The sequence below is a fragment of the Chaetodon auriga genome, chromosome 18 (assembly GCF_051107435.1).
Source record: "Chaetodon auriga isolate fChaAug3 chromosome 18, fChaAug3.hap1, whole genome shotgun sequence".
Lineage (NCBI taxonomy): Eukaryota > Metazoa > Chordata > Actinopteri > Chaetodontiformes > Chaetodontidae > Chaetodon > Chaetodon auriga.
In genome coordinates this window covers 9608832-9634323 of record NC_135091.1, presented here as the reverse complement: position 1 = coordinate 9634323, position 25492 = coordinate 9608832, and the positions used below count along the sequence as shown (strand labels likewise).

General features: G+C 43.6%; 1 protein-coding gene across 2 annotated transcripts in view; it reads right to left on the bottom strand.

Moving 5' to 3' along the window:
* stxbp5a (syntaxin binding protein 5a (tomosyn)) overlaps positions 1-25492 on the bottom strand; it is an 86052-nt gene that overhangs the window by 34975 nt on the left and 25585 nt on the right. For both annotated transcript variants that reach the window (XM_076757127.1, XM_076757128.1), the window contains 3 exons: positions 17722-17803; positions 15782-15882; positions 6467-6601 (listed from right to left, as the gene is read on the bottom strand). In XM_076757127.1, coding sequence (XP_076613242.1) covers positions 6467-6601; positions 15782-15882; positions 17722-17803 — 318 coding nt within the window. The remainder of the gene's footprint in view (positions 1-6466; positions 6602-15781; positions 15883-17721; positions 17804-25492) is intronic.

The window sequence follows — 25492 nt, the reverse complement described above, 5'->3', positions numbered from 1 at the left end:
GTTTATGTTACCTGTGGAGGACTCTTTCTGAGGTCCTGGTTAAGATTAGGGTTTGGGTTGTGGTTAGGCTGTCCACAATGAATGGAAGTCAATGCAATGTCCTAACAAGGATAGCTGCACAAACTTTGTGTGTGTGTGGGCAGGCAAGCAGTCAGTCAGTTGTCTCTATATTTAGCCTGTTTGTGCTGTAGCCTTATTACCTAAGCTCTACTGCAGCTGGAGCTGTTGATTTATCCAATCCCCTTGTCTCTCCGCTAACAGCCGTCCACAGCAACACGCACATGTACACACACACACACATTTGCATGTCAACACAATTAAGACACATCTTAACACCCATCCCGTTTGTAAAACCTACATCCATAACAAACAATTACCCTCTTGCTGAATTACAAAATGCAACTTGTATGCATAAAAGCTTCACCGTCCCATCCCGCGTGGTTCATTTACTCCTGTTTTCGGATTTTAACGCGCAATGTTCTCCATGTTCCCCTGCGAGACTCTGTAACAAATCTCATTTGTTGGGGGGGGGGGGGGAAGCTGTTGTTATACACTAAATAAATCTGACATGAACACATTCACCAAGTCCACAAATACATGTTCAGGTTTGGAGATAAAGGAATCACCATGGCAACAGAGGCAGGACGGGCAGAGCGCAGACAGGCTCCCAAAAATCATCCATACTCTGCCACAAACACACAAACCCACCCACACAAACACACACACACACACACACACACACACACACACACACAGCCTGCTTAACTACTTCACCACGGTCCTGTAACCACACATCCCTGCCTGTGTGCTGCTAATGACTCTGCATTTTGCATACAGAGTAAAAAGATCTTCAGGGACAAGAACATTTGGGTGTGCGTGTGTATGTGTGTCTGATAGCTTTTGCCATCATACAGATAAATGCTTTAGTGCGCATGCACAGTACTACAGTATCTGTTTCTACGCATCCTCGTTTGGCTGTGAGCATGCCGTTACTGTCATGACATCATTCACAGTTTTGGGCATCACGTTGTTGTCGTTCAGCTTCTGATTCAAGGTCTTTCATGTCTCACACACACTCACACAGACACACAGACACACACACACACACACACACACACACACACACACAGTATAACTACTAGACTTCAACTAATTGCCTCATGGCAAATCTAACGCTTGCTTGGTGCATCATACATAAGATCTTTCACAAATCTTCACCCCTTGGCACCGTCAGTCCACCCAGTCATCTGTTATAAACCTCTATTGCACCAAATCCTTCTTTGCACATTAGATATTCACCCAGTCCACCCAGTGATGCCTTCAGCACATTAAGGAAGACGGACCATTGCTGTACAGTACATATGTGTCGCAAGCGAGCGCACACACAGGGACCATAAAGCAGCTGTCTGGGTGTGTAGATGATGCAGGGAGGATGTTTAAGCAAGAGGAAGGAAAATGTCTCAGTGAATTTGAAAGCATCTCTCCAGTGCAGGCACACCCATACACACACACACACACACACACACACACACACACACACACACATATATTAAACAATAATATGACAATTTCAAAAAATGTGTGATTTCTGGTATTACGCATGTATAAATAAAAGCACAGCGTACCCATTCGGCGGCTTAACTAGCGGCCTGCATTGCATGCACTGACACACATGTACACTGACTCACACATGCACAGTGAAGTCTGAACATCTGGTGTCACCACGGGTGACACTCTGGGGCAGCACAGGCGCAGTCACCATAACAGTGTTTCCGCGGCAAGGCTCGAGCAGCTCGTTTGCAGCACACTCATACCGTACGTGCCCTCATGTCACCTCGGTGGACTTTGAGTGTGCTAATGCACAGGAGCTTATGTAAAGCTCATTTATGGGGCTAATTTGTTATTGTTACAATACATGATCGCTACGTATGGATGTTCCAGCATAAAAAAACGTGTTCCAGGTGAGAGTGCTAGCCCAGCTATACTGATCCTCCAAACCTCAATGAGCACATCAAGAGGTGTTCAATACATGAATGAACAAAACTTTAATATGAGATCCTCAAACTGACCAAAACAGTTGTTTTTTGCATTGAATCCCCTCTTTCTGTGAACTGACATTGCCACCGCTAGATGAGAACGTTGACTCTCATATGTGCCTGTTCAATATGAATCTCCACCTAGCAGCCAATTAGCTTTAGGTAAGCATAAAGATTGTAAACAGCTAACATGGCTGTGTCATAACTCACGCATAATCCCAGAGTTTAATTGCATAACCCCCCGTAACACTGCAAAATGTTTTGTAGGGATTAAAGAAACAAGAAATATCATGTTAATCAGTGAGATTTAGAGGTGCTGGTAGGCACGGTTTTTTTTTTAGTGGACAGAGCCAGGCAGACTGCTTTCCTCTGCTTCCTGTCTCTGTGCTAAGATAAGATAACCATCTCCTGGCTTTAGTTTCATATTCAACAGATCGGTACAAGAGTGGTATTGATCTTCTCACCTAACTCCCAGAAAGAAATCAAACAAGAGTATTTCCCAAAATGTGGAACTTGAAGTATTTTCTTTCATGAACACTGCTTATATAGGTTTAGCTTTGTATTGAACTGAATGAAACAGTTTGAACAAGCAACATCATCATCATTGTGATCTATTGTATCAGCGCATGGCAGTGTCACAGTACCAGGTCTATACCTGGGAACCTGGAACCACTGCCAATGGATCTGAGGATACTGGAGGCTGTGACGCCTCCGTAGTAGTGGACAGCGGTACCAGCTAAGGACCTCACACATGCATAAAAACACAGCACAGAGGTCCATATGTACAGGCATGAAACATTCAAACAAGTATTTACAACACTGTAGCTTCAGGGTACTGAGCGGGAGAGTGGGAGAAAATGAAAGAGGACGGAACAGAAGAGGCCTCAGGCCAACGTGTTCACGTGAACTATGTGTCATAGTAAGCTGTTAACATTTTACCACTCCTAGTCCCACTTCTCCCCGGCTCTCTGTACCCAGTGACCGTCGAGCTGAATCAAATCAAACACACACACACACACACACACACACACACACACACACACACACACACACACACACACACACACACACACACACACAGCCGCTGCCAGGTACATATGCATAAACATCATTACATATACAGCGCATACATGCAGACAAATTATGCATGTGAGCAAACACAGATTCAAATGTGGCCTTACTGCAATGTCCGTAAGCACTGTGCCAGTAGCACTGGCTGAACTATAGTGCCAGGCAGTTTGTACTGTAGGATATGTGTTTGTCTGATAGTCTTTCCAGTACAGTAGCTTGGGAACAGCAGTGTGAGTCATACAAACACAAAGAGCTCTGGGCCAAGCCAGGCCCGGGGCCACTGGCACAGCTACTGCAGCTTGTCTCCAAATAGCAGGGCCCAAGGGATGATGACCCCAGTACACACCATATCCTGGTCTCATTACAGCAGTCACAATAGAACAGAGGTGTAGCAGGCAGGGATTGGAATAAAATTTTTCATGATGCTTTCAGTAACAAAATATGTAGGTGACGGCCCCTGCCTAGCCTGCTGGAGTGTGTGTGTGTGTGTGTGTGTGTGTGTGTGTGTGTGTGTGTGTGTGGTGTTGCACCAATTACTGTATTTACCTACTGTGCTGTTGTCCTTAAGGTCCCAGAGGAGCCTGACTGCGGTGGCAAGCCGGATCTGGAGCAACCTCCTCATGCTCCATAGGTTATTAAAGCCCCATTTCCCTGCGCTGATCTCTTTCCTGCACACACCTGCAACCCCTCTTGCTTTTGCTCTCAGTTTATTTCCTTTACCATAATAAATAGCCTGAATTTGTGTGCATTTCTATGTACATTTCCCATTATTGTCAGGTCCACAGGGCCAGATTACGATAATACCAATGCAGTTTGTCCTACGACCTAGTTTGAAATTCAGGTCAACAAATCCAACATGGACATTTTGTTCATACAGTTCCTTCAAAATTGTGAAAAATGCCCAACACAACTCAAGACAACATCTTCAAATCCCTTATTTTGTCTAACTAGCAGTTCAAAACCTGAAGATATTCAATCAAAGCTAAATGATTGTTTCGATAAATGATTGAAACAATCAATAATAAACATTTTTGTTGCTACATTTTCTGTCCATCGACTTATCGACACAAGGCTAATTCCTCTTCATTTAGATCAAGTGCTATCTTCGTCTGATGACACTATCAGAGGAGAACAATGGGAGAGGTACAGTACAGAGGCTTTTGTATCTGGACTCTATCCCTGCCAACCCCACAGCTGGCAAAGAGACACAAGGAGAGAGAACAAGAGAATCACCTCAAATCTCTCTGATCTGCATCAAAGCAAACCAGAGACACACACTCATACGCTCAAACGGATAAAGCAAACTGAAAGCATCTGTAACAAATTTGAGGAATCAATTCCTGGCACTGCTGCCATCTCCAACACACAGTATGCCACAGAATGGCTGTGTGAGTGATTGAGGCCTCAACCAAAACATATGGGAGCCTCATTTCCGCATGCTAATTGCGCAGTTTAGATGGAAACAGCAACATGTCGAAGAAAGTTTTGTGGCTTCACAAAGCCGTTTGGCAGAGCAGAGTGTTAAGTCAGATGATGTATAATGATGGTTACAAATAATCTTTGGGTGGGTTGAGGGAAATGGAAATGAGAGCAAAGATGAGAGCAGATGGGCAGATGTAAGATATCAGGGAAGAGCAGGAACATGAGAAATAGGAGTACTGATGCAGGTCAATGTGGTTCAAGAACATTATAAGCAATAATATACTGTGTGTCACTTCTAATTTGTAAGTACATGTCATTGTATTATTGCTAATAGAAATGGAAATGGACTAGCAGCATGGTGAATTTCCTGTAATGTTTACCGCTTCTGCAATTTGTGATGTGGAGAAGGGGACATTGAGGCCATTTAAAATTCCACTTACAGCCTGTGTGACCTTTCGTTTGATGTGAAAGTGGCATAACGCTCTATTTCGAACTCTAACACAAACTCCAGTGTTTTGAAAGGACTAATCTACCTTTTAGCAACGTCCCGCCAAAGGTTATGGTTGATGAACTCAAAAAGGATTTGACAAGTTAATACATCATTTTATATTTTCGAATAAAAAGTAAGATTTCACTTCCAAATGTGTACATTTGCAGGGCCAAAATATTGGCTTAACACTAAATTTAAGCTGTCTTGAGATGGTTATTTGCTGTAGAGAGAACGAGTGAGAGAACTTTTTCTAACATGTGTGGCCTTCTCACAGAATCCGCTTTTTCTTGACCACAGGTGCAGACTTTGGAACAGAGGTGATTAAAAAGGTGTTTGGATGACCAGGGGAAAAGGCACTGACATCTTCATGAAACTAGGTGAGGAGGAGTGAAAGGTGGCGTACAGGTGAAGGAGAATAAGAGGAGAATGGAGTTAAGCAAAGAAAAGTGGAAGTTATCGCTTGTCCTTTCGTCGAGAACAACTCCAGTATCTGCCTCTCTATCTCATCATCCACATCTATCCTCTATCGTGTCATTGTCATTCCTTACCTTCCTCCTCTGCCCTTTTTTTTCTTTAATTGGAAACCTTTTTTCATCTACCTCTCCTCTGGACCAGCCCCTGCTCTGCCCTCTGCTACCTGCATTTATCCCTCTGTCACCACTCCATTCCTCTCCTCCATCACTCTTCCTCTCTGCATGTCCTTTTCCCCAGGCAAAAGCCCTGTCTCATCCATTCCACTCCCGTCCCCTCGCTGTCATACACTCTCCCTCCCGCCTCCTCTCTCTCCCACCACTCACTCTCGCCTTTTCTTCCCCGCAGCCCTGTCGACGAGACGAAACGTCTGTGTGTACCATACACTGATCTCGGCAGACACCTGTTCCACCCTCCCTCCTCCTCTTTCCCGTGTCTCCGTGCACACACACACATGCACAGAAGGGGATGAGGGGAAAGCGTGAAGCAAAACGCTCCAGTGAATAATTTAAGTCTCTTCAGCAGGGAACCAAAATGGAGCCTGTCAAGCAGATAGATGCATTGAAAAAGCAAAGAGACAGGTCGCTCACTACCTGGAGTCCGATACAGTGCCTGATAATGATAGACTGACTAATGATTCTTTCTTATCTCATTAAATTTAAACTACAACAACCTTTTGAAGAGTATAATGCTGATTACACAGCATCCCTCACCCCACATAAGTGCTGCAAGGTGAGTCAATAGACCCTGCGATCAGTGTTACTGTGCTGGCGATATGAGTTTGACTCCTGCAGAGTTCAAATATTGAGCTACGTGTCAGTGATTCCCATTGGGTGAGAACCCCCTCCATATGGCACAAAACCTATACAGCATGCTAAACTGTGCAGCATTTGAAGAAGAAAAGAGCAAATGCAAGGAACTGTCAGGGAATTAAGAGTCTGAGGCAGCATCAAAGGGGGACGGCAGTATCACTCACAGTTCAATGGCTTTGTTCCACATGATGACGTAGCCTGAGAGCGTAAAGGACTCCACGTTGACGATGTGGATGTTCCCTCGTTCGGTGCCGATGTACAACCATTTACTCTGGAAGGGCAGGTGGCAGAAAGTTATCCTGAGGAGGGAAGAAGAGGAGACATGAGTTAAAAGGGTGGCAAAGAGAGAGCAGAGGACGGCAGAGGGAGAGAAAGGGGGGACAAACCAGGAAAAAGATAGAGCCGAGAGAGGGACACTTCCCGAAAATATCTCTCATATTACAACGAGAGACAAATTATGCAGAACTTTGCACTTTGAGGGGATTATTTACTCCTCCGTCAGGTCGAAGCAGTCGAGATAAGAGTGGCAAACCAAAGAGATTTTCGAGTCTTTCAATCAGCCCCTTCTCTCCAGACCTGCAGGATACATGAGGGCAAAGAGACACACATAATTCTCCTGTTTTCATCATCATTCCCCCATCTCCTCTTTTCATCCATCCATCAGACTTAAGTTTAATGAGAGGTTATAAACCCTTCCCTCCTTAGCTGTGGCTATCCATTCATCTTCTCATCCCTTTTTCATCATTTCGTTCTTTCATCCATCCACCGATTCAACCTCCAATCCGTCGGAGGAATAATAATGTACAACCTTGGTAATCCAGCTTGCTAATATTTCAAGGTCGCTCAGCTCCTCCAGTGATCCTTTTGATTTTGCACGGTGGTTCGAGCTACACCTGTGGACTTCAGTGGCCTGTGTCTATAAGACAAAGGCCCTGGTTCATCAGCTGGGACACACCGCCCAAGTAGGAAGAGAATTAAACCTGTATCCATTGCTTTTGACAGCACTATTGTCTTTCTCTATTATTTCGAACAAGAAGGGATCATTGGAGTATTTCCCCCGCGTTCTTGACAGATAAGCTCATGTTCAGCAATGGAGTCACTCTGCATAACAATTTTTATATTTTAATGTCACATTCTGCTGTCAAAGACGGATTAAGAGGATAAACAGTAGTATGACAAGAAAATATAACATTGACATAGAATGAAGTGAGTTCTCTTCTTGTTATCATATCAAGTGTAATCTTGTCAGAAATTAATTAATAAGGCTGGCTTTAAATGTAAGAGCAGGCCCTACACTATGCAGTATTCCAAGAGAGATCACGATAACTCCTTTCCCCGTGCTTCAGTGACTTTTTCCTATCTGTAAAACATTCACTATCACCATATCTCATTTGTTTAAATAATAAAGCAGGGTGAACGTTTTTACAGTTGAAGTTATAATATCAAAGATTTTCATTTAAATAAATGTCTGGTAAGTCACTATCTGGTGCCAGATTGAGGAAACACAATGGTGATCAATCCTGTGGTCTACAGATGAAAGTTTATATACGAACCGGGTTATGAACTGGACGTCAGCCTCGACATTCCCAAGGAAATACTGCATTAAGTTGGCTTTTATTATGAAGTAGCGTGTTTGTTAGTGAGCTTTGCACACGCTGCTATAGTTCATCAAAAATGCATCTTAAAAACAAGTCAATGGTCATTTTGGGCATGTTTTTAACAGCAGATCAGTTTGAAATAAGGCCACTTAGTGCCTGCCTAAATATGACATTAGTTTGTTTTGCTGCCTCCAAGTTCTGGGACCTGTAGTATTAAACCACACTTGCTCCAGATTACCACTTTGAGGGCAAGTCAATGTGTGATGTGACTCAAACTCGAGTCTCTACGCCTCTGGTCATGTGATATGCACAGTAAAATATTAGAATATGCCGCAAGTGAATATAAGCAGGCAGTAATTACAATATGTTTCCCCCTAAAATACTTGGCAAAGGACATAGTACGTGGTATATACATGTATTTTGATGGAGAAAGTGTTAGACTATATAAACATACTTAACATGCATCAAAGCACAAATCTGTGTAAACATGCCCTTGCAGTGACTTTGAGTGTCTCTCCTCCTGAGTTATAATGCTGAGAAAGCTTGTAAAGCCCCCCACACCCTCCACACTCTCCGAGTCTATCTCATACTGTCGCTCCAGGGTTGTATTGAGAGTGGCTGCTCCAACTATAACACATGCACACACATGCACACACACCTTCCCTCTCTGCCCTGACACTCTGCTCAAAAACATGAATATATTCATTTTTTGGAGGAGAAGTATCGGGCTACTTGACACAAATCTCATCCACACAGTACAAAATGCACACAGAGACACACAAAACACTGACACACACTAACCTACATTTACATACAGCAGGAATATGCTAGTTTCATCAAATATGGAGTTGCACAAGTGCAAAACTGGTTCTACTATTTTTAAGATAACTGTCTGAGACTATATAATTTTACTTGTTTCAAGTAATATTTCCCTGGTTACATTGATTTTTTTTCTTCTTTTTGAGAGCTGAGTTTTTGCAGCGCATGGGCAGCTGATCACTGAGATGAACATTCTCGTACAGACTCACTTAACCAGGCAAGATGACTAAGAGCTACATGACTTTTCATGACAACTTGTGGCATCCTCATATCCAGTAGGCAGCCTGTCTACTGGATTTAATGTCAGTTTCCATCTGCACAAACAGATGTGCCTCATTTATGCATATGAGGGCTGGGTGTGCTGGTTTTGTAAAAGACACTGCGTGCACGAATATCTGTTTGTCTCTTTATTCGTGCGCCTGTACATGCTCGTGTTTGTGCATGTGTACATGCTATTCAGCAATGAGTTAATATAATTACATATGTACTGTATGTAAATGCACGCCGTATAGAAATATGTTTGATCTGTATGTGCACACACACAAGCTACCACTGATCGAGTGTTCCGAGAGCCAGCATGAGAGGGCCAACTGGAAGGCAGTGTCAGGAGCATAATTATACAAATTTGCTCGCCAGTTTAGAAGTGTGTGCGCGTGCGTCCATTTCTCTGTGCGTCTGTGTGCATGTAAATATACACCCAACTGTTTGCGCGAGTGTGCCTATGTGTGTGCGTCGCTGCGTTCACACTTGTTGTGCACGCACGTGTCTCCTGGTGAAATCTCCAGCTTCGAGTGGTCACGACACACAAAGGCAGCTGCCAGCTTGCAGGCTCAGGGCCAAACACATTGCCTCAGAAATGACAGACGCCTGCCACACACACAACTCCGAGGCTAACTGCACTGTGGGCTAGACGTTTGAGAGCATGCTTCACTGCAAATTAATTGGGGAGAGGGGGTTATTTTAGAAAATCATCATTTGTAGTTCATGGTTTTATGTGATGTTCCTATCAAAGGGGATTATTGCAACACATGGAGTAATCTGAACCTGCATGTCAGTACAAAGACACCAGTTTGAATATGCTGATCTAAACTGCCTTGATCTAGCGATTCTGAGAAACTTTTATTAAAATGCCCTTGAGCAAAGCACTGACCAAAACTGCTGTATGGCTGAGTAGACAATAATGTAATAGGGTACAAAAACACGATTTGGTTCCTTTAATGAGTGTGTCATTGCTGCAGCAAAAGAGTAAGAGGACTCATAATACTACACTGACTGACTTTTAAAATTATGTGCAACTATAATGAATTAAAACATATTTCTTCAAGCACTACGCTAGAATGCACAACAATGGCAGAGTACAGCATGAGGGCTGATCATGTTCCAAAATACAATACTTGCCATATAATGTATAGTAATCAAAGCTGTACCTGTAAAGCCATATATTTTTGTGTAAAAGGATCACAACAAAGTTTTAGAGTAACTGACAGGACAAATATGCCTTTCGGCATTGTTTGGAATTGGTGAGTCGGATAATAACAATGTAGATAAAAACTAAAAAAAAAAAAAGTTGATGAACATGTTAAATAGCCTTCAGATGTTGGGAACATTGCCTATCACTGTTGAAATAGGAAAACACAAATCAAATAGTAGTCAGAGGAATACAAGTATCCATTTGGCAAAGCCCCAGACTGGATGGAGGGGTCTGTTCTAATCTGGGAGGCCAGAGACCCCAATCTCCCCACAGGGTCTCAATTAAAAAGAATCTAATCTGATAACACACTGCACGCACGCACACACACAGATTGTTTCTACAACAAGCTCACGAGCACTTCCGCACTCGTTTCTCTGCTATACGTACGCAGAACACCTGCAGAAATCAATCCAAGCCTGGGCCTTTATCATAATTAAAACAATGCAAAAGTTGATTCACCTTCACAGTATTTTAACATTATGCATCTGCACAGTTTGAAGGTTAAGTTGCAGAGAAAAGGGAGACAGGAGCAAAGCTTTCTGGAGGGAATAATCCTAGCTCAACAGCCCAGCAACAACCTTAATCAGTCCAATATCTCTGAGTAAACTCTAATCGGCTGATTTATTTTAATAATTTAATTCATGCACTACCAAGTAGATATTTTAAGGTTTTATCGTCTCTTTCAAAAAATACGTCAAGCTGAGCGGCGGCTTGTGCTGGGATCAAACCTGAGATTCGGGCTAAATTTAGGCAGCGACTCTGATCAGCTTCCAGAGGCACAGACTGGAGCAGCTAAAGTCAAATACATCAAGAAACAATGAGTCATTGTTCTGATAGAAACAATATCATATAAAAATCTTACTTTAATAAAAGTGGAGCGATCAGGTTTCATTAGTGTTTGGATGTATACTGGTGTGTGTGCACATACATGAGGTGACCCTGACTCCCCCCTCTTATTATCTCCCATCATATCACCCTGCATGGTGATAGCATCCACATCTGCAGTGCATTCCTGTGAGGCCAGGAGGTGACGAGAGCATCCTACGCCAGAATGACTCGGCAGGATTTCTTTTGCGCTCCCTCCATCCCCACACTCCTACCCACAGACTGACTCACTGCTCTCTGGCTGAGGCCCAGTCTGTCTCAGCTCCTCCTCTCCTCCATTCTCTCCTTTCTCCTAGTGCCTGTGATCCGATCTGAATGGATGCTGACACTGGAGGGCTTTCTGCAACACTGCTTTCACCCATCAAGTCAGATTCTGATCAGGGGAAGGAAGGAGAGAAGGAGCAAGGAAGGTGGGAGAGAGAGGGTCTGCTTGGAGTATTGGAATGGGCCCTCAGATGATGGGAAGCCATTTCAAAAGGCGTCTAATGATCACAAAAGACACAAGAAATTTAGACTACTAGATCTGCATTATTTTTCCATTTGTTTCAACCTTGTTAACAGTAAAAGGAAATAAGTTATATTTTTGATGCTGGCAGAAAGATGTTGTTAGCAAGAGAGCTGTGCCCATTGAATGCCAAACCATTAACCTGAAGAGCTCAACATTTTAAAATAAATACACTTAATAACTTTGTAGCCAAGAATTACATTAGAAAATCAATACTGCTCTCATGTCTGTATGCAGCTGGAGCCAGAACGCAATTAGCCTAGCGTAGCGGGAGGAAACAGCTAGCCTTGCTTTCTCCAAACTTAAGAAAGTACAAGCACCTTTAAGATCACTAATTAACACACTGTGTCTTGCGTCTGTACACAAATATAAATGAAAAAACAAATATTTGGGATTTTATAGGAAGTTAAACACTTGCACTTACTTCTCAGAGTTTTGCCGTCACAGACAAAGGCGCTGCACAGAAGTGTTTTGCTACGTAACTCCCTATAAAACTACAAAAAATGGTCATGTTTATGTTTTTGTCTGTGTAAGGATTAAACAAATGACATGAAATGTGTTAGTTAGCAAATATTAGATGTGTTTGGTGAGGCTAGCTGTTTCTCCTGCTTCCAGTCTGCATGCTAAGCTACTTCACTCAAGGCTTTAGCCACATGGTAAACACACAGACGTGAAAGTGCGTCTCATTTAGCTCACAGCAAGGAAGCAATTTGGTAAATCAAAGTAGTCGTAACAAATACAATAAAACTTTTTAACGTGCATCGCTGTGGTTAATGATACACTTAAAAGAATTTGCGGTAGTTTGAACACGAGTGTTTCCTTTGGCCTGACACAGGCTGTCGTTTCTTTTTGTTCAGTTGCACCCTGTTAGGAGGCTGTCGTGGCAGTTCTGGTTGGGTGACTGTGCTTTTGTTGATGGAGGAAATGGCCACCTTGTCCTCTACACCCTGACAAGCTAAAGTCAAGCTCTGAGCAATCATTGAGAGAGGGGAAAAACAAAGAAGCAAAGGTAAAAACTGGGAGATGGGACAGAGTGGCAGGGGGTGACTAAGACTTTTATCCATTTTACAGATCTGTCCGATTCAATCCAGCAATGTGGCTCTTAAAGACCATCTCCACTGTGCCTTGGCTTCACTTCAACAGCCTTTCTTACCTTCATGTGACACAAACTGTGATCTTCTCACAGCCATTTGGAAATGTTATCTGATGTAATTATGCTGCGCACACCTTTTATAAGAATAAACAAAGCAGAGAGATATTTGAAGCCTTTAGAGCCAGAGGAGATCTTAAAAGCTTATCACAGTGCGAGACACTTGGCTGAACTGTGTGATCGGGAAGTTGAAAAGACAAGCCCAACAAAACCCTGATGGTCACATTAACTTTGGAGGGTGCTCCTTTGGGGCAACCATTATAATAACAGAGATGGAGGACTGCAGAGTTGTGCATCAGTTCACAGAAAGAAAGTGAGCGCTGATCTTGAACGCTTGAACAGAATTCAATACCAATACACACAATTACCTTTCATATAAAGCATTTCTCTACCATTTGATTTAAGTGGTAAAGACAGAAAAATGTGCTGCCAAGTCGGATGTTTTTTATGCTACACTGAATTAGCATTCGTTACAGGATTTGTTAGAACTAATTGCATTAAAAGCACAGCATATGATTTTTAAGACAATTAGTCGTTTAGTAGGTTATATAACTGTACCTGTACCATGCACATTGAGAGCTGAGCTGATCGCAAGTTAATGTAAAACGTTATTATTTGAATGCGTGCACTTCCAGGCATCTATCTATAGCTGCTTAGTCCTGTTCAAGTTTCTGAGAAGGCCAGTATGCAGTGCCAAAAGTCACAGGAATACTCTTGACAGGTTACCAATTTGTTGCGGGGCTAGAGGGCAACACATAGGGTGACGTATGACATGTCTATTCCCCATGTTATATGTAAGCCCATACAGAGGTCGGGTCTTGGGATGCACAGGTTGATGCCCGTCAACATGTCAGGATAATGATTTACAAGCTTTGCCGTGCATCCTTTGACTGCTTCTCCCGTCTACATGACACATCTGGCGTCAAATGACACAACGTACTGTGGCGCAGCTGGTGCGCACTGACTTAACACATATAAAAGACAAACACATTCACACTTATGGCCAGAAGTTTCCAGACGGCCTGAGCGGTACGCCTTTTGAATGTGGGAGGAAACAAGAAAGCTGAAAGAAAAGATGCCAACTAGTTTTGATTAAGTCGAGTGTTTCCAAGCTGTCACGTGTACACACAGAGCAGAGCGACTGGTACAGACATCTGAGATCTAATGCTCAGATAAACTCCTCACGCATGAGGCTTCGGTAATGTATTTGCATTTTCTCCATCCGTATCTTACCCATTATGTGGGGATGAGGACTGAAAGCCAGCATTCGTCCTCTTGAAACTTTAATGGGATGAGACCAGGGAATGAGGAATGGGATATATGGTCCCTCTCAAGCCCTCCTCCTGCACGTTTTACCTGTTCCTCCTTCTCATTCTGTGTTTCCTTCATTTCCTTCATTCCTTTTCTCAAATTCTTGAACTACTCTTCCTCGCAAGCTTCTTCTTAAGCTTCTTCCTCTTCTTGCCACCGCTTGAGTTTAACTTCCAAATGTCTCAAGTGACTTTGCAGCTCCTCCTTCCCATCTTGACATCTCTCGAGATGCGGTCGTTCTCCGGTCCTCTCCGTTGCCGTGTCTCGAGGTCGTTGCGTTGGACAGCGGTGCTTACTAAATGTCAGAGGCGGTCAAGCGCCTCCACAAGAACACAACGCGCCCTAAAAGCCGCTGCCGGCCACCTGTCCATCACGTCAGCGTTGTCTCAGATCATTGGCTCTGACGTTTAACCCATTCGCCACTTTTCTCTGTGGCAGATCACTGGCCAATGATATGATTAGCTCTGATGGGTAATCACTGCATGTGTGATTGAAGGAGACAGTGGACACCAACTTCCTTGAGGTGAGGTGATTCTGCACAACACTCGTCTTGTATCTCAGAACTTGCGAGTGAAAAAAAAATTGATTTTGGATGATTTCATGGTTGTTTTGTACATATCGTACCAACGTGACTTTTTGTAAAACATCCTTTTCACATCATCCATGACTGCTAGTTTGTCTTCACAGTCAGATTTGCCAATACCTTAACCATTGCAAGGCTTTTTGGCTTTGCCAGGGTTGCAGTTCTTGGATATTGGATTATTCTTGATATGGCACCAAGCAGAGTCTTGAAAATGTTCTGTTTTGCTAACTGTATAACCACATGTAGTAACATTTTAAGTGATCGTGGAAAGTAGAGGAGTGACAGGAAATTCAGGGTTACAGAGAGGAGGAGGAGGTGGGAGGTATGTTATTTATCACAAGTACATTTCAGGTGTCTGCTGGTTGATGTTCATAGCCCTCTAAAATTAATGGAATCACCTGACTGCCTTAAGAGCTATCTAAAAAAGTTATGGTGTGCTTTAGCACTGCAACAGATAACAGGCTAAAAATGCTAATTTACCACTCTGGTTCCTAAAGGACCTCATATCCAAGGATCCCAGCCTCCTCATACAGTAGGCTTTCTATTTGTACTTCCCATTATGACTATCAAATGAATCTGAATCTCTGAAGTTTTAATTTCACACACCATCTCAAGTGGGTGCATTTGTGTACCAGTGTGTGCTGCTGTGTGTATTAATTGCCAGTCTGTTTATGTTCTGTTTGTGTGTGTGTGTGTAATAACCTGCCAGTATAAACCTTCAGGTGTTTGGGTAGGTTCACACCTGTGCCCCAGTGATGGAAAAGCCTCAAAGGCAGAGTAAGTGACCCAAATAATGAGTGTTCAGTTAGAGACCAACAGAGAGAAACAGAGAGAGAGAGAGAGAGAGAGAGAGAGAGAGCATCACCCTCTCTGTCACCTCCTTTGCCCTGTGCACAGTTTTGCAGGCGCGCCGAGACATTTGCCAAACGAAATGCCGTCTGTTTGCATACAGTATGACAGTCAGTGAAAACCAACAGACCACACAGGCAGCAAACTGTGACACTGCCCCTGCTCAGAAGGACACAGTTCATGTCGCACCAGAGCGAGTGCCCAACTGACAAGGGAGAGGAGAAACAGAGGGAAAAAGAGGAGGAGGAGGAGGAGGAGGAGGAGAGTGGTGGCGGGATGGACACACCGGCTTGGCAGACGGCTCTTACCTCTCTCTGTTGAACTTGAGGGAGTGGAGGATGGCTGGTCTCTTCTGCCTCAGGTTCCACAGGTGAACGCTGTCGTCAGCCAGGGCGCTCACCAGCGCTCCCTGTCATAACAGAACGGGCATGCAAATATGTTATAACAGAAACGTCCACAGACAGTCTACAGACTGTATTCCCTGGAAACTTTACATCAGGCAGCTTCCTCCCAAGTAACAACGATGATTCATAAGACGTATATATGAGTGTGTGTGTGTGTGTGTGTGTGCGTGTGCATGTAGGAGGCACTAAAAATCGTCTCCATCTCCCTGTGGGTTTGCTTGAGCTGCTGAGTCACAGTCACACAGACGCTGACACACACACACACACACACACACACAAACACAACTAAGCATGAAAGACCACAATTCTCATAAATGTGACGTAAATAAAACTCGTGTTTTTCCATATGAATCAGAAAGTGCTGCAGGTGTTCAATACTCTTAGCATGTTTCCAGCCTGTCATTTCGACACTTGACAAGACGCTGAAGGACTGTCAGCGCGGCCCGTGGGTTTGCCGCCTGCGGTGGGTTAACATGACATAGACAGAGCTGTCTATTCTAGCTGAGCAATGGCTCAGTCGGGGTTGGGTGACTTGTGGGTTGATTCACATCTGTGATTTTCTAAAAAGACAAATCCAGAAGTTATGCAGCGTAGATCCCATACAACATGCTTTGAAAAGGGCTGATTAAATAACACTTTCAATACTGCTGCCTTTAGGTGACGGATTCAACACTCTAGAGCACCATGAAAAACTGCTGAAGAACATAGAAATCCCAAACACTGCAAGTGAATACAGAAAATTAATTTAAAAGAATTTTACTTGTTGAAAGTCTGAACATTTGGTTTTATTCTTTTTTAAAATTAAACTTTTTTTAATTAAAGGTCCAGTGTGTATGATTTAGGGCGATCCATTGGCAGAAAAAGGAATATTCTTAATTATTTTTTCATCAGTGTTTAATCACCTGATTATAAGAACTACTGCGTTTTCCGTTACCTTAGAATGAGCTCTGTATATTATATCTACAGAGGGAACGGGGTCCTCATCCAATGAGTCCACCATGTTCCTACAGTAGCTCAGGATGGACAAACTAAACACTGGCTCTACAGGGGGCTTTTCAGGTTTTTCACAGCCACCGCAGGTAAGAATGAGGTGGGGGGTTTTCAGCTGGTTCCAATCTGCAACCTCACCGCTAGATGTCACTAAATCATACACACTGGACTTTTAATTAAAAAGTCCTCAAGGCATCACTATTTAATGTTTTTTTTACACAAGCAGCCATAACATTACTGATTTCCAGATCTGGTCAAAAAGAGACAAGATTCAAGAAGAATGTGAGCAGACATTCTGTGCCAGCTTCTGGTACTTGACAGTTTAAAATGCTCGACGCTTTGAAGACGATATGAGCAACGAACAATAAAAAAAAGGACTGAAGATTGCTACCCAGCGTGAGTGATACCAGGGGAATTTGTTCAAATGACTGATTGTACTCTTGGTACAGAAGCATTTAAGGAAGATAACATCTCAGTGTGATAAAACGCAGAAGAAGTAGAGGGAGATAAGCAGATAGGAGCGGTGAGTTACTTCCACACTACCAACACGATCATCCATACACCCTTCCCTACAGCAGCACACAGCAGGAACTACTTTTTAAGGCGTGAAATGCGATTACCAGGGATGAGCATTTATGAATCAGCCCCTAAGTCTTATTAAATGACATACAGCACAGTGGACTTTTTTATAGACTAAAGTAGAACATTAGGGTGGGACAGTAATATGTTTTTTCCAACAACACTATTACCCAACCAGTTACCTGTCTTCAGCTTTGTAAGACAGCATTGGTCTTACTGGTGCCTCACTGGAGTAATAAAGCAGCGTGCAGACTCGTGTTTTTTTTTTGACCTACCTCATTGATGAGAAACTGTAGCTGGATGACGGCCGCTCCGGTCTCGTGCTGACAGTAACACTCCACACCTGGACGACCAAACCTGAAAGGTTCTCAGTCAAGGAACACACAGTGCTGCCGAGAGGTTTTTTTTGTTTGTTTGTGTAGACAGCACAGTATGCAATGTACCCTATATGCATGAGGCATCTCTTTTTCCTCAAAGTTACTGCAGCACATGACAAGTGTCTCGGCATTTGAAGGTCATTTGCTCCTCGCTACACCTGATTCAAAGGTCCTGACATCTGTTAAATGGTTACCTGCAAGGAAGGGAAAATGGAATATCCACAGTGACATTTTTATGGTCTACCTACAGAGCTTGAACATATTCATCACCTACAACAAGGAAAGATCTTCCTGCTGTAGGACACCCTTTTTGACTCCACACTTGCCTGTGAAACACATTATCTTTTAAAAAAACATCATAATTTTCCTCCTCCTCAGTATGTGTCCAACAATCATACACCATAGGGCTTAGTTTTCCAGTATGTAATTCAGGTGTTCACAATGACTTGGAAATACTGAACCACAGATGACTGCAGCTGGACAGAAGTAGTAGTATGGAGTATGCAAAGAATATAGATATATAGTGGAAAGAAAAAAAAAAAAAAAAAACATGGGACCATTGGCAGTGCTGCAGCACAGGAAGAAAACTGCAACAGGACTGAGGTGGAGAAAATGGAAGGGGGGAGATTCAGAGATTTAAATATACAGAAACTGAATCAGCAGAGAAGAGGTGGATATTATGTGAGCAGATGAGAAAATAATAGGGGGGAGGGAGAGAGAGCGAGGATACGGTTAAACAGAGATCGACAACTGTGATAAAGGATGGAGCGAAAACAGGCAGAGAGGTGGAAGGATGGAAGCTGGGAGAAAGAGGGGAGGGAGAAGGGACTGACAGAGAATAATAAGCTTTTCGTCCTGGGGAGAGTGAATGGGTGAGCTTACTGATTACATCCATTCATTCTTCCCATGACTCTCAGGGTTAAGGTGGGGGGTGGCAATTTTTCATACAAGGGGCACATAGAGGTGTAACACCCTGGGGACGACACTATTGCTCATCATTAATGTGTGTGTGTGTGCGTAAGGGAGGGGGGTGGTGACCAACGACTGTAAATTGCCTGCAGTGGTATACAACTAAAACAAAATTTGAACCACGCAGTGACTTGTGAACACAGGCTAATTAAACATATTAAGAGGATTTTTCACGCATCTGCATGGAAAACAGGGAGAACAACGGAGAAAGGCTGAGGGAAAGCAGACAAAACAGCATCACATGCTGGTAATGACAATGGCAGCAACGGCAGAACACGCAGAGCCCACCAAAAAATTTAATTCAAACACCAATAATCAAGTCCTCCTCTCCCACGGAGCGAAGTGCGCCTTCAGCGCCCAGACAGGCAGCAGTGTAATTTATTAGGGTGTAATGCATGTAATCATTCCTGAGGTGCGATGTGACCATCCCAATGAATAAAGCCACTGCATCAACGGGGCCCGCAACACACACCTCGTGTCTCCTCAGCCAAAAGCCTCCATCTCATCCTGTGCAGAAGGGGTTTATTAAGAAGAAACAGACAAATCTATCATGCCTGTATTTTCCTCTCCTCCCTTTCAGAGTTAAAATAATTGGGTCCAATGTATTAATCTGCAGTTGGTGGCTACTATTTTGTTGAAAGTTGTATTTGACCTCAAGGTCACTACGCAAATGGCAGGCAAAGTTAGCGACTAGCTGATGAACATAGTGCAGCATCTAGCAGCGAAAACGAGGGATAAGTGACTGAAAATTGGACTTAGATTTGTGAGATGAAGTTGAACAATCTTGAATTCACATTTGTTCATATCTATTGAGTGCTGTAAATCACTCAGGGTGCTCTAAGTGAAACATGGAGGCCCTGGATCTCATGGTCCTCAATCCAACCAGATTCATCAGAGAGAGCTGCCCATCAGTCTTAAATCCCAGCAGAGCACATGCTAGGACCCCTCAATCAGATACAGGCATTATATAGGAGCCTCCTGTGATCCTCCTCCAACCCTCAACTCTTCATGTGGATTAAGCTTTGCCCTCCCTCTCCTGGACAGGCAATTAAAGCACTACAGCAGACTACGTGACTGGGAGGGCGCCAGCAAGTCCATGATGATCAGAATCTTCCCCTATAGGACATCTGAGTCAGTAGCCACTGTCATCTAGAAGCTTGAAACTCTGAAGATCTATGTCCTCCGGAGTAAAACCTGGGGAATTTGAGGTGGTGGCAAATCAGCCCCAGAAAATCAGAGTTTTACGAGTCGTTGAGTTAGGGGAAACTTTCTAAACTTTGTGATGCGCTGTTCATGACAGATTCTTAATTATTTATCCCACCTTGTAAATTCAAAGTTATTCCTTCCTTTGAATGAAAAAAACATTGCGTCAGTTGGTCCAGGCTTGATGCAGTGTAGGCTACTACACCGCTGGGTGACTAGATAAATCATATGCCTTGTTAACAGTAGATCGGCTGCACAGATGAGCGCAATGCACACCGTCGCACACAGTTATTTCTACCGGTATGGCATTCATTTGCCACCCATATTGCTTTCATTTTTCACACAGTTCTGTTGAATAACACATCTTTTCAGGCTTTTATGACACAGAATAGACGTAATTAGTCAGTAATTAGAGGCGTGTCTCTTTCAGCCTTCTGGCTCGCTTGCTACAACAACAACAACCTCCTTTATGGTAACTAAAAACAACTGTCTGTATCAATGTTCTGTATGTGGATGCCAGTGCTTTTGCGGATTGTACTTACATCTATCTAAGATCCAAACAATGCAATCCACACTAACTCCAGATGTGGTCAAATGTATTATCACATTCTGATCATGATGCCTTACGGTAACATGCATCTGGATAGAGATCGCACTTTAATACAGGTGTAAGCAGGGGAGGTTCAAAAAAGAAGAGCCACAAATAAAGTGAAATATGCTGCACTGGACATATTAGAATTTCGTACACTGCAAGAAACTGAAAAAACACAAAGTACTCTGACCGTAAGAGAGAGGCAAAAAAAAGCTCATCAGCACACACCAGATCACTGTCACAGCCAGTGGATGAGGACAGAGGACCCCGATGCTCTCTCCACTTGACCTAGTATGGCCGTGATCCTCGAGGACACTGCTGCTGGCTAAACTGTCACAGACTTGGAGAGGGACACTGACGTCCATGTAGGTCAAAATGTGCGAGTAAGGGAGAGCAAGCTTGGATCAGCTCATTTAATGAGGATCATAATGTACGGTATGCCCAAAAGCTTTAATCATGTTGTTTTTAATTGTTTCCAAGCTCGGAAGGGGAATAGTGATGAGAGAGAAAGTGTCGCCTGCACTGCTGCTGTTTGCCAAAACATAAGAAAGAGTCCACCACCTTGAAGTGTCAATTGAATTACTGCTTGCACATGAAAGTAATCACTGGAACTGGCTGTCAGTAAGTTAATGAATGGCCCCTAAATTGTGGAAAGACTGAACTAAATTTAACTAAAAATGCAGCACTGTTTGCACAGTTTGTGCTTCACCTCTGCAGAGAAAGCTGTTGAGCAGCATTTTTTTGTGTGACCTTCATACATGCGACTGTACCTGTGTGGTGTCGGTCAGCATGGTTAGGGCCCGGCGAAAGCTCAGTCCATCTCACTCAAAGTGAGTTAATTGAAAACTCTTTCCTTATGTTTCCCAGCAACCAAATCGTCCAGGGCCTCAGAAAGAGACAGGGAAGGATTTAAGGTTGTGCTTTTTAAACAGCTCACATTGCTTTCCCTCTGAAGGGAGGCAGCCATCCCACAAGCATATTATCATGAAGGGCACATACACACTGAGGCAGACGTGATCATAAAAACAGCCTGCAAAAGAAATTCAAACCATCAAAGAGGGAAAAACTGGCTTTTGTTCATGTTTCAAGTGAATGTTGCCATAATAATTATCATAAAAATGCAGCGGGCCACAACAAGTCATTGAATCCAATGGGAGAAGACTTAGCTTCAGTGCTTTAAGAGGTGTACAAAGACTGTGGCCAGCGGCTGAATTTCACCACGAGTTCCTGAGCTGTAGTAAAGCCCAGCTTTGTATTCCCCTCTTTGCGTTTACATGCCTTGAACTGAGAGGAACTTTTACTTACAGAGTAGTTGACACAACTTCCTTGTTTTTATGGTTATTTTCAATTCATGCACAGAACAAACCTCAGAGAAAATGCTGAAATTTCAAGAAAAAAGAAGTTGAACTACTGCAAAGGAAGATCTGAGCTTTGAGGTGGAAAAGTTGGTGCATCGGTAAAAAGAACTTGCAACAACGTGCAATGGAGAGAGTCTTAGCAAATAAACCATTACATCCACGGAGCATGTGATTTAAACATCACACAAGCTTTCACAAGAGAGAAAATGAATTACATCATCACATTGCAGCCTCTTCGTCTTTGGTTTACAGCCATGGTAGGCATTTCATTTTTGGTATCATTGGGCAACAAATGAGAAAATTAGACTTCTGTGCATCGTCTCAGCTGTTTAGAAAATCTACCCTGTGGAGGGACACCAATCACAGGTCATTTCAGAGAGAGGGCGTTCCTATTGGCTGTTCTATAGATGCAGATGCACGAGCCTTCAGATGGTGAAAGCTTAGTCTCGCATAACAAGACCGATCTGCACTCTCTGTTTTAGCGCTGTGCCAGCACTGGAGAAAGTAAAGGCATGATTCAACAGTGGAAAATCCTGCAGAAAAACCTGTAATGTGCAATAAATTTCCAATACCTCCTCTGCCTATAACAGCATGTATTACAAAACACGTACGTGAACATGTCCTGGTCCTCACAGAGCTAATATCGACGAGTGTGTGGTGTATTAGCCTCTCATCTCACAGTTAGAAGGCGTCACCATTACCACTGAAGCCCTGGGGCCACAGAGTGCTGGAGGGGCATCTTTAAGTCACAGAGGGAGGGACAGGAGTGTTGGCGGGGCTCATACCGTGAAGAGTGGGCCCTATGAGGGATGAAATTTGGCAGGGCTACCGACTCTTTCTGCTGGCATTTGAACTTGTGGGTCTGGTGGGAAGAGGCTTAAACGATATGAGGCAGCAGAGAGAGGTGGAAGGTTTCACTTTGTGTACATTCAGTTTTTGCTTAGTGCAGCTTTAATGACACCAGGATAACTAATTATTCAATAATCGTTTCAAAGTGGTTCGCTAAGTTAGTTCATGATAAACCAGATAATGATTTAATCAATGATTGGTTCATTATTAAGTCATGACTCAGAAACAGTATTGTATAGCGTGACCAGAGAAAGGACCACTCCATCTTAAAAGCAACACTCTATCTGTATTATTCATTTCAATGCCCTTTCGGCTGCTCTCAATATTTGACGGTAATTTAATCTTTACCCGGTGCATGAAAGCTTTTACATTTGTTTTTGGAAACCTCCGGCGTTGGGCAGCTGTTTACCGCTGTTGTGTCCAAATGTGCTGCCTATAAAATACATGTTTCCTCTGGGGGTGCGTCTTTGCCTCGATTTCACACCAGGGTGGGAAATAATATAACTTCAATTCCTGTGGGTTGTTTTCACATCATTGGCTTCTGACATGGTATAACACTGACAGAATATTTCACAGGATTCAAGACGGAAAGACAGTCAGAAGACTCAGCGTGCCTACAATGAACACAATCATGCATTTTTATGAATCTTGAACCAAATGGAAGGTGCATTAGCCAGAATGACATGAACTGAATATTTCCTACTTTCTCCAAACGCACACCTGGAAAGATCCTCATGTGCAGAAGAGGTTTTTAATTTTTTTGGTACACTGTCATGCCTGGTCACACCTTGACTGATAAGTGATATCGAACGGCTGAACAAAAATGCTCCATCCAAGTCTTCGGAGCGCTGCAAATGCCAGCAAGATAAAATAAACCTTAAAAAATCTGTACATGACCTTTCCTGAATCTCGAAGCGACACGCGTCACTTTACAACAAAAGTTCCTCGACGTCTCAGTTGCCACAGTCACATTTTTTCCAGCGTTTTAACAAACACGACCCGAAGTTACTCCGCAGTGCCTCAGCTGAATCCACATGGGACAGGCTCAGTAGGAGATGTGTCACAGTTGCTGACAAGAGCACTCCTCATCCCATTTTAACCAAGTGAGGTCTCCATCTCGGTCTGCGGCCCTCCCGCCGCACCGCACTGACGCTAAAAGTGGACAGACTGACCGCAGGCAGCGAGACAAGAAGACAGGAAGAGAGAGGAAGACAGAGAGCGAGAGCAGAAAGTGGGTCAGCTGCATGTCTTGTCAAGTCCGATGAAATTTTCCCAAGCTATTCTGGAAGTCAAAGTTGACGGATAATTCACTCCTCCACTGCTCCCCTTATATTTATTTTTTGTCAAAGCCACAGGCAACTATAGGTGAGTCAAATAAAGGTGAGTCACCGGGCATCTGGCAAAGCAAAGTTGTCATAGAGAGAATTGGCTGGGTACAGTGGGAAACAGACTGCAGGTTTTATGAAACCATGTTATCCAGGAATAGAGTTGATCTTGATAAGTGTAATTGAATAGAGAGGAGCCTGCATTTCACATGAGACACAGGCTGGCTTGCTGCTTGTCTGCTTACCTCAAACATGTCATGCCTCTGTATATTTGTACGTCTGCGAGAGGAAGAAATAGAAAAACGGAGGAGAGGACGAGAATAGAAAGCTCCAGAAGGGCCAGAACAGGGCAGAGGGTGGACAAAGAGCATGTTTTAACATGAGCCAGAGCGATGGAAAATAATGGTAGACAAGATAAAGAAATGGCTATGGAGAAGGGGAGACAGTAAAACAGGGGAGATACCACAGAGGAAGACAGTGAAAGAGGAAAACAGAAGGGGAGAGGTGATTAATGGAAGATAAAGAGGAGAAGGAAAAAAGGGAGAGGCACTGAAAGAAAGCACCAGAAAGAGCAAGCCTGGGAGCACTGAGTTGCTATGACGTTGGCCCTGAAGTGACGTCAAAGCTAGCCACTCATACATCACTCTGCCAGGGAGGGAGGCGGGACCACGGGGAACAAGCTGCACTGCACTAGACCCGGAGACAGCAACGAGGCGATGGAAGTTGGGAGGCAGAAAACAGGAGGAACAGAGGGGAGGCAATGCAAAAATGGTAGTCAGAGAGAAAAAGAAACGAGGAGGATGGGAGGAAGACGGGGAAATGAGTCCAACAGCTAAGCAAGGAGTAAGCCTGGAGACATAACAATCTTGCAAAGACCCCCACCCACAGCCACGAAGGACCCAGCTCAGCGGCTTGTCCACACATTACTCAGCTCCCGTTTGGAGGTGATATCCAACAAATCATCCATAATGCTAATGCTGCAGCCCACCTTGACCTCAACCTGCCTAATCGCTCCCTTGTCACCCATCTCCTGTCCTTCCTCCGGCTGCCTGCAGCTGTTTACATCAAATTTAAAGGCTGCTGAGGGAGCTGCATCTCCATTCCTTCAGGCCATGATCCAGCCCTGCACTGTGGCCAGCACGCGGCTATTACCAGGCACTTAGCTCTGCCTTCCTTAAGTCAGCCTTTTTGTCGCTCACCCTGACTTGGCACATTTGATGATGTTTTTATTATTATTTTTTTTAAATAACGGCTTTTTGCAGTGCAAAATTTAAAGGACAAATCATGATGTAAACACTTTCAGTGTATCAGCTGAATAATGGGTTATTCTTTTGACACATTGCAGCCGCCATACTTGCTTACAGGCTTTGGCA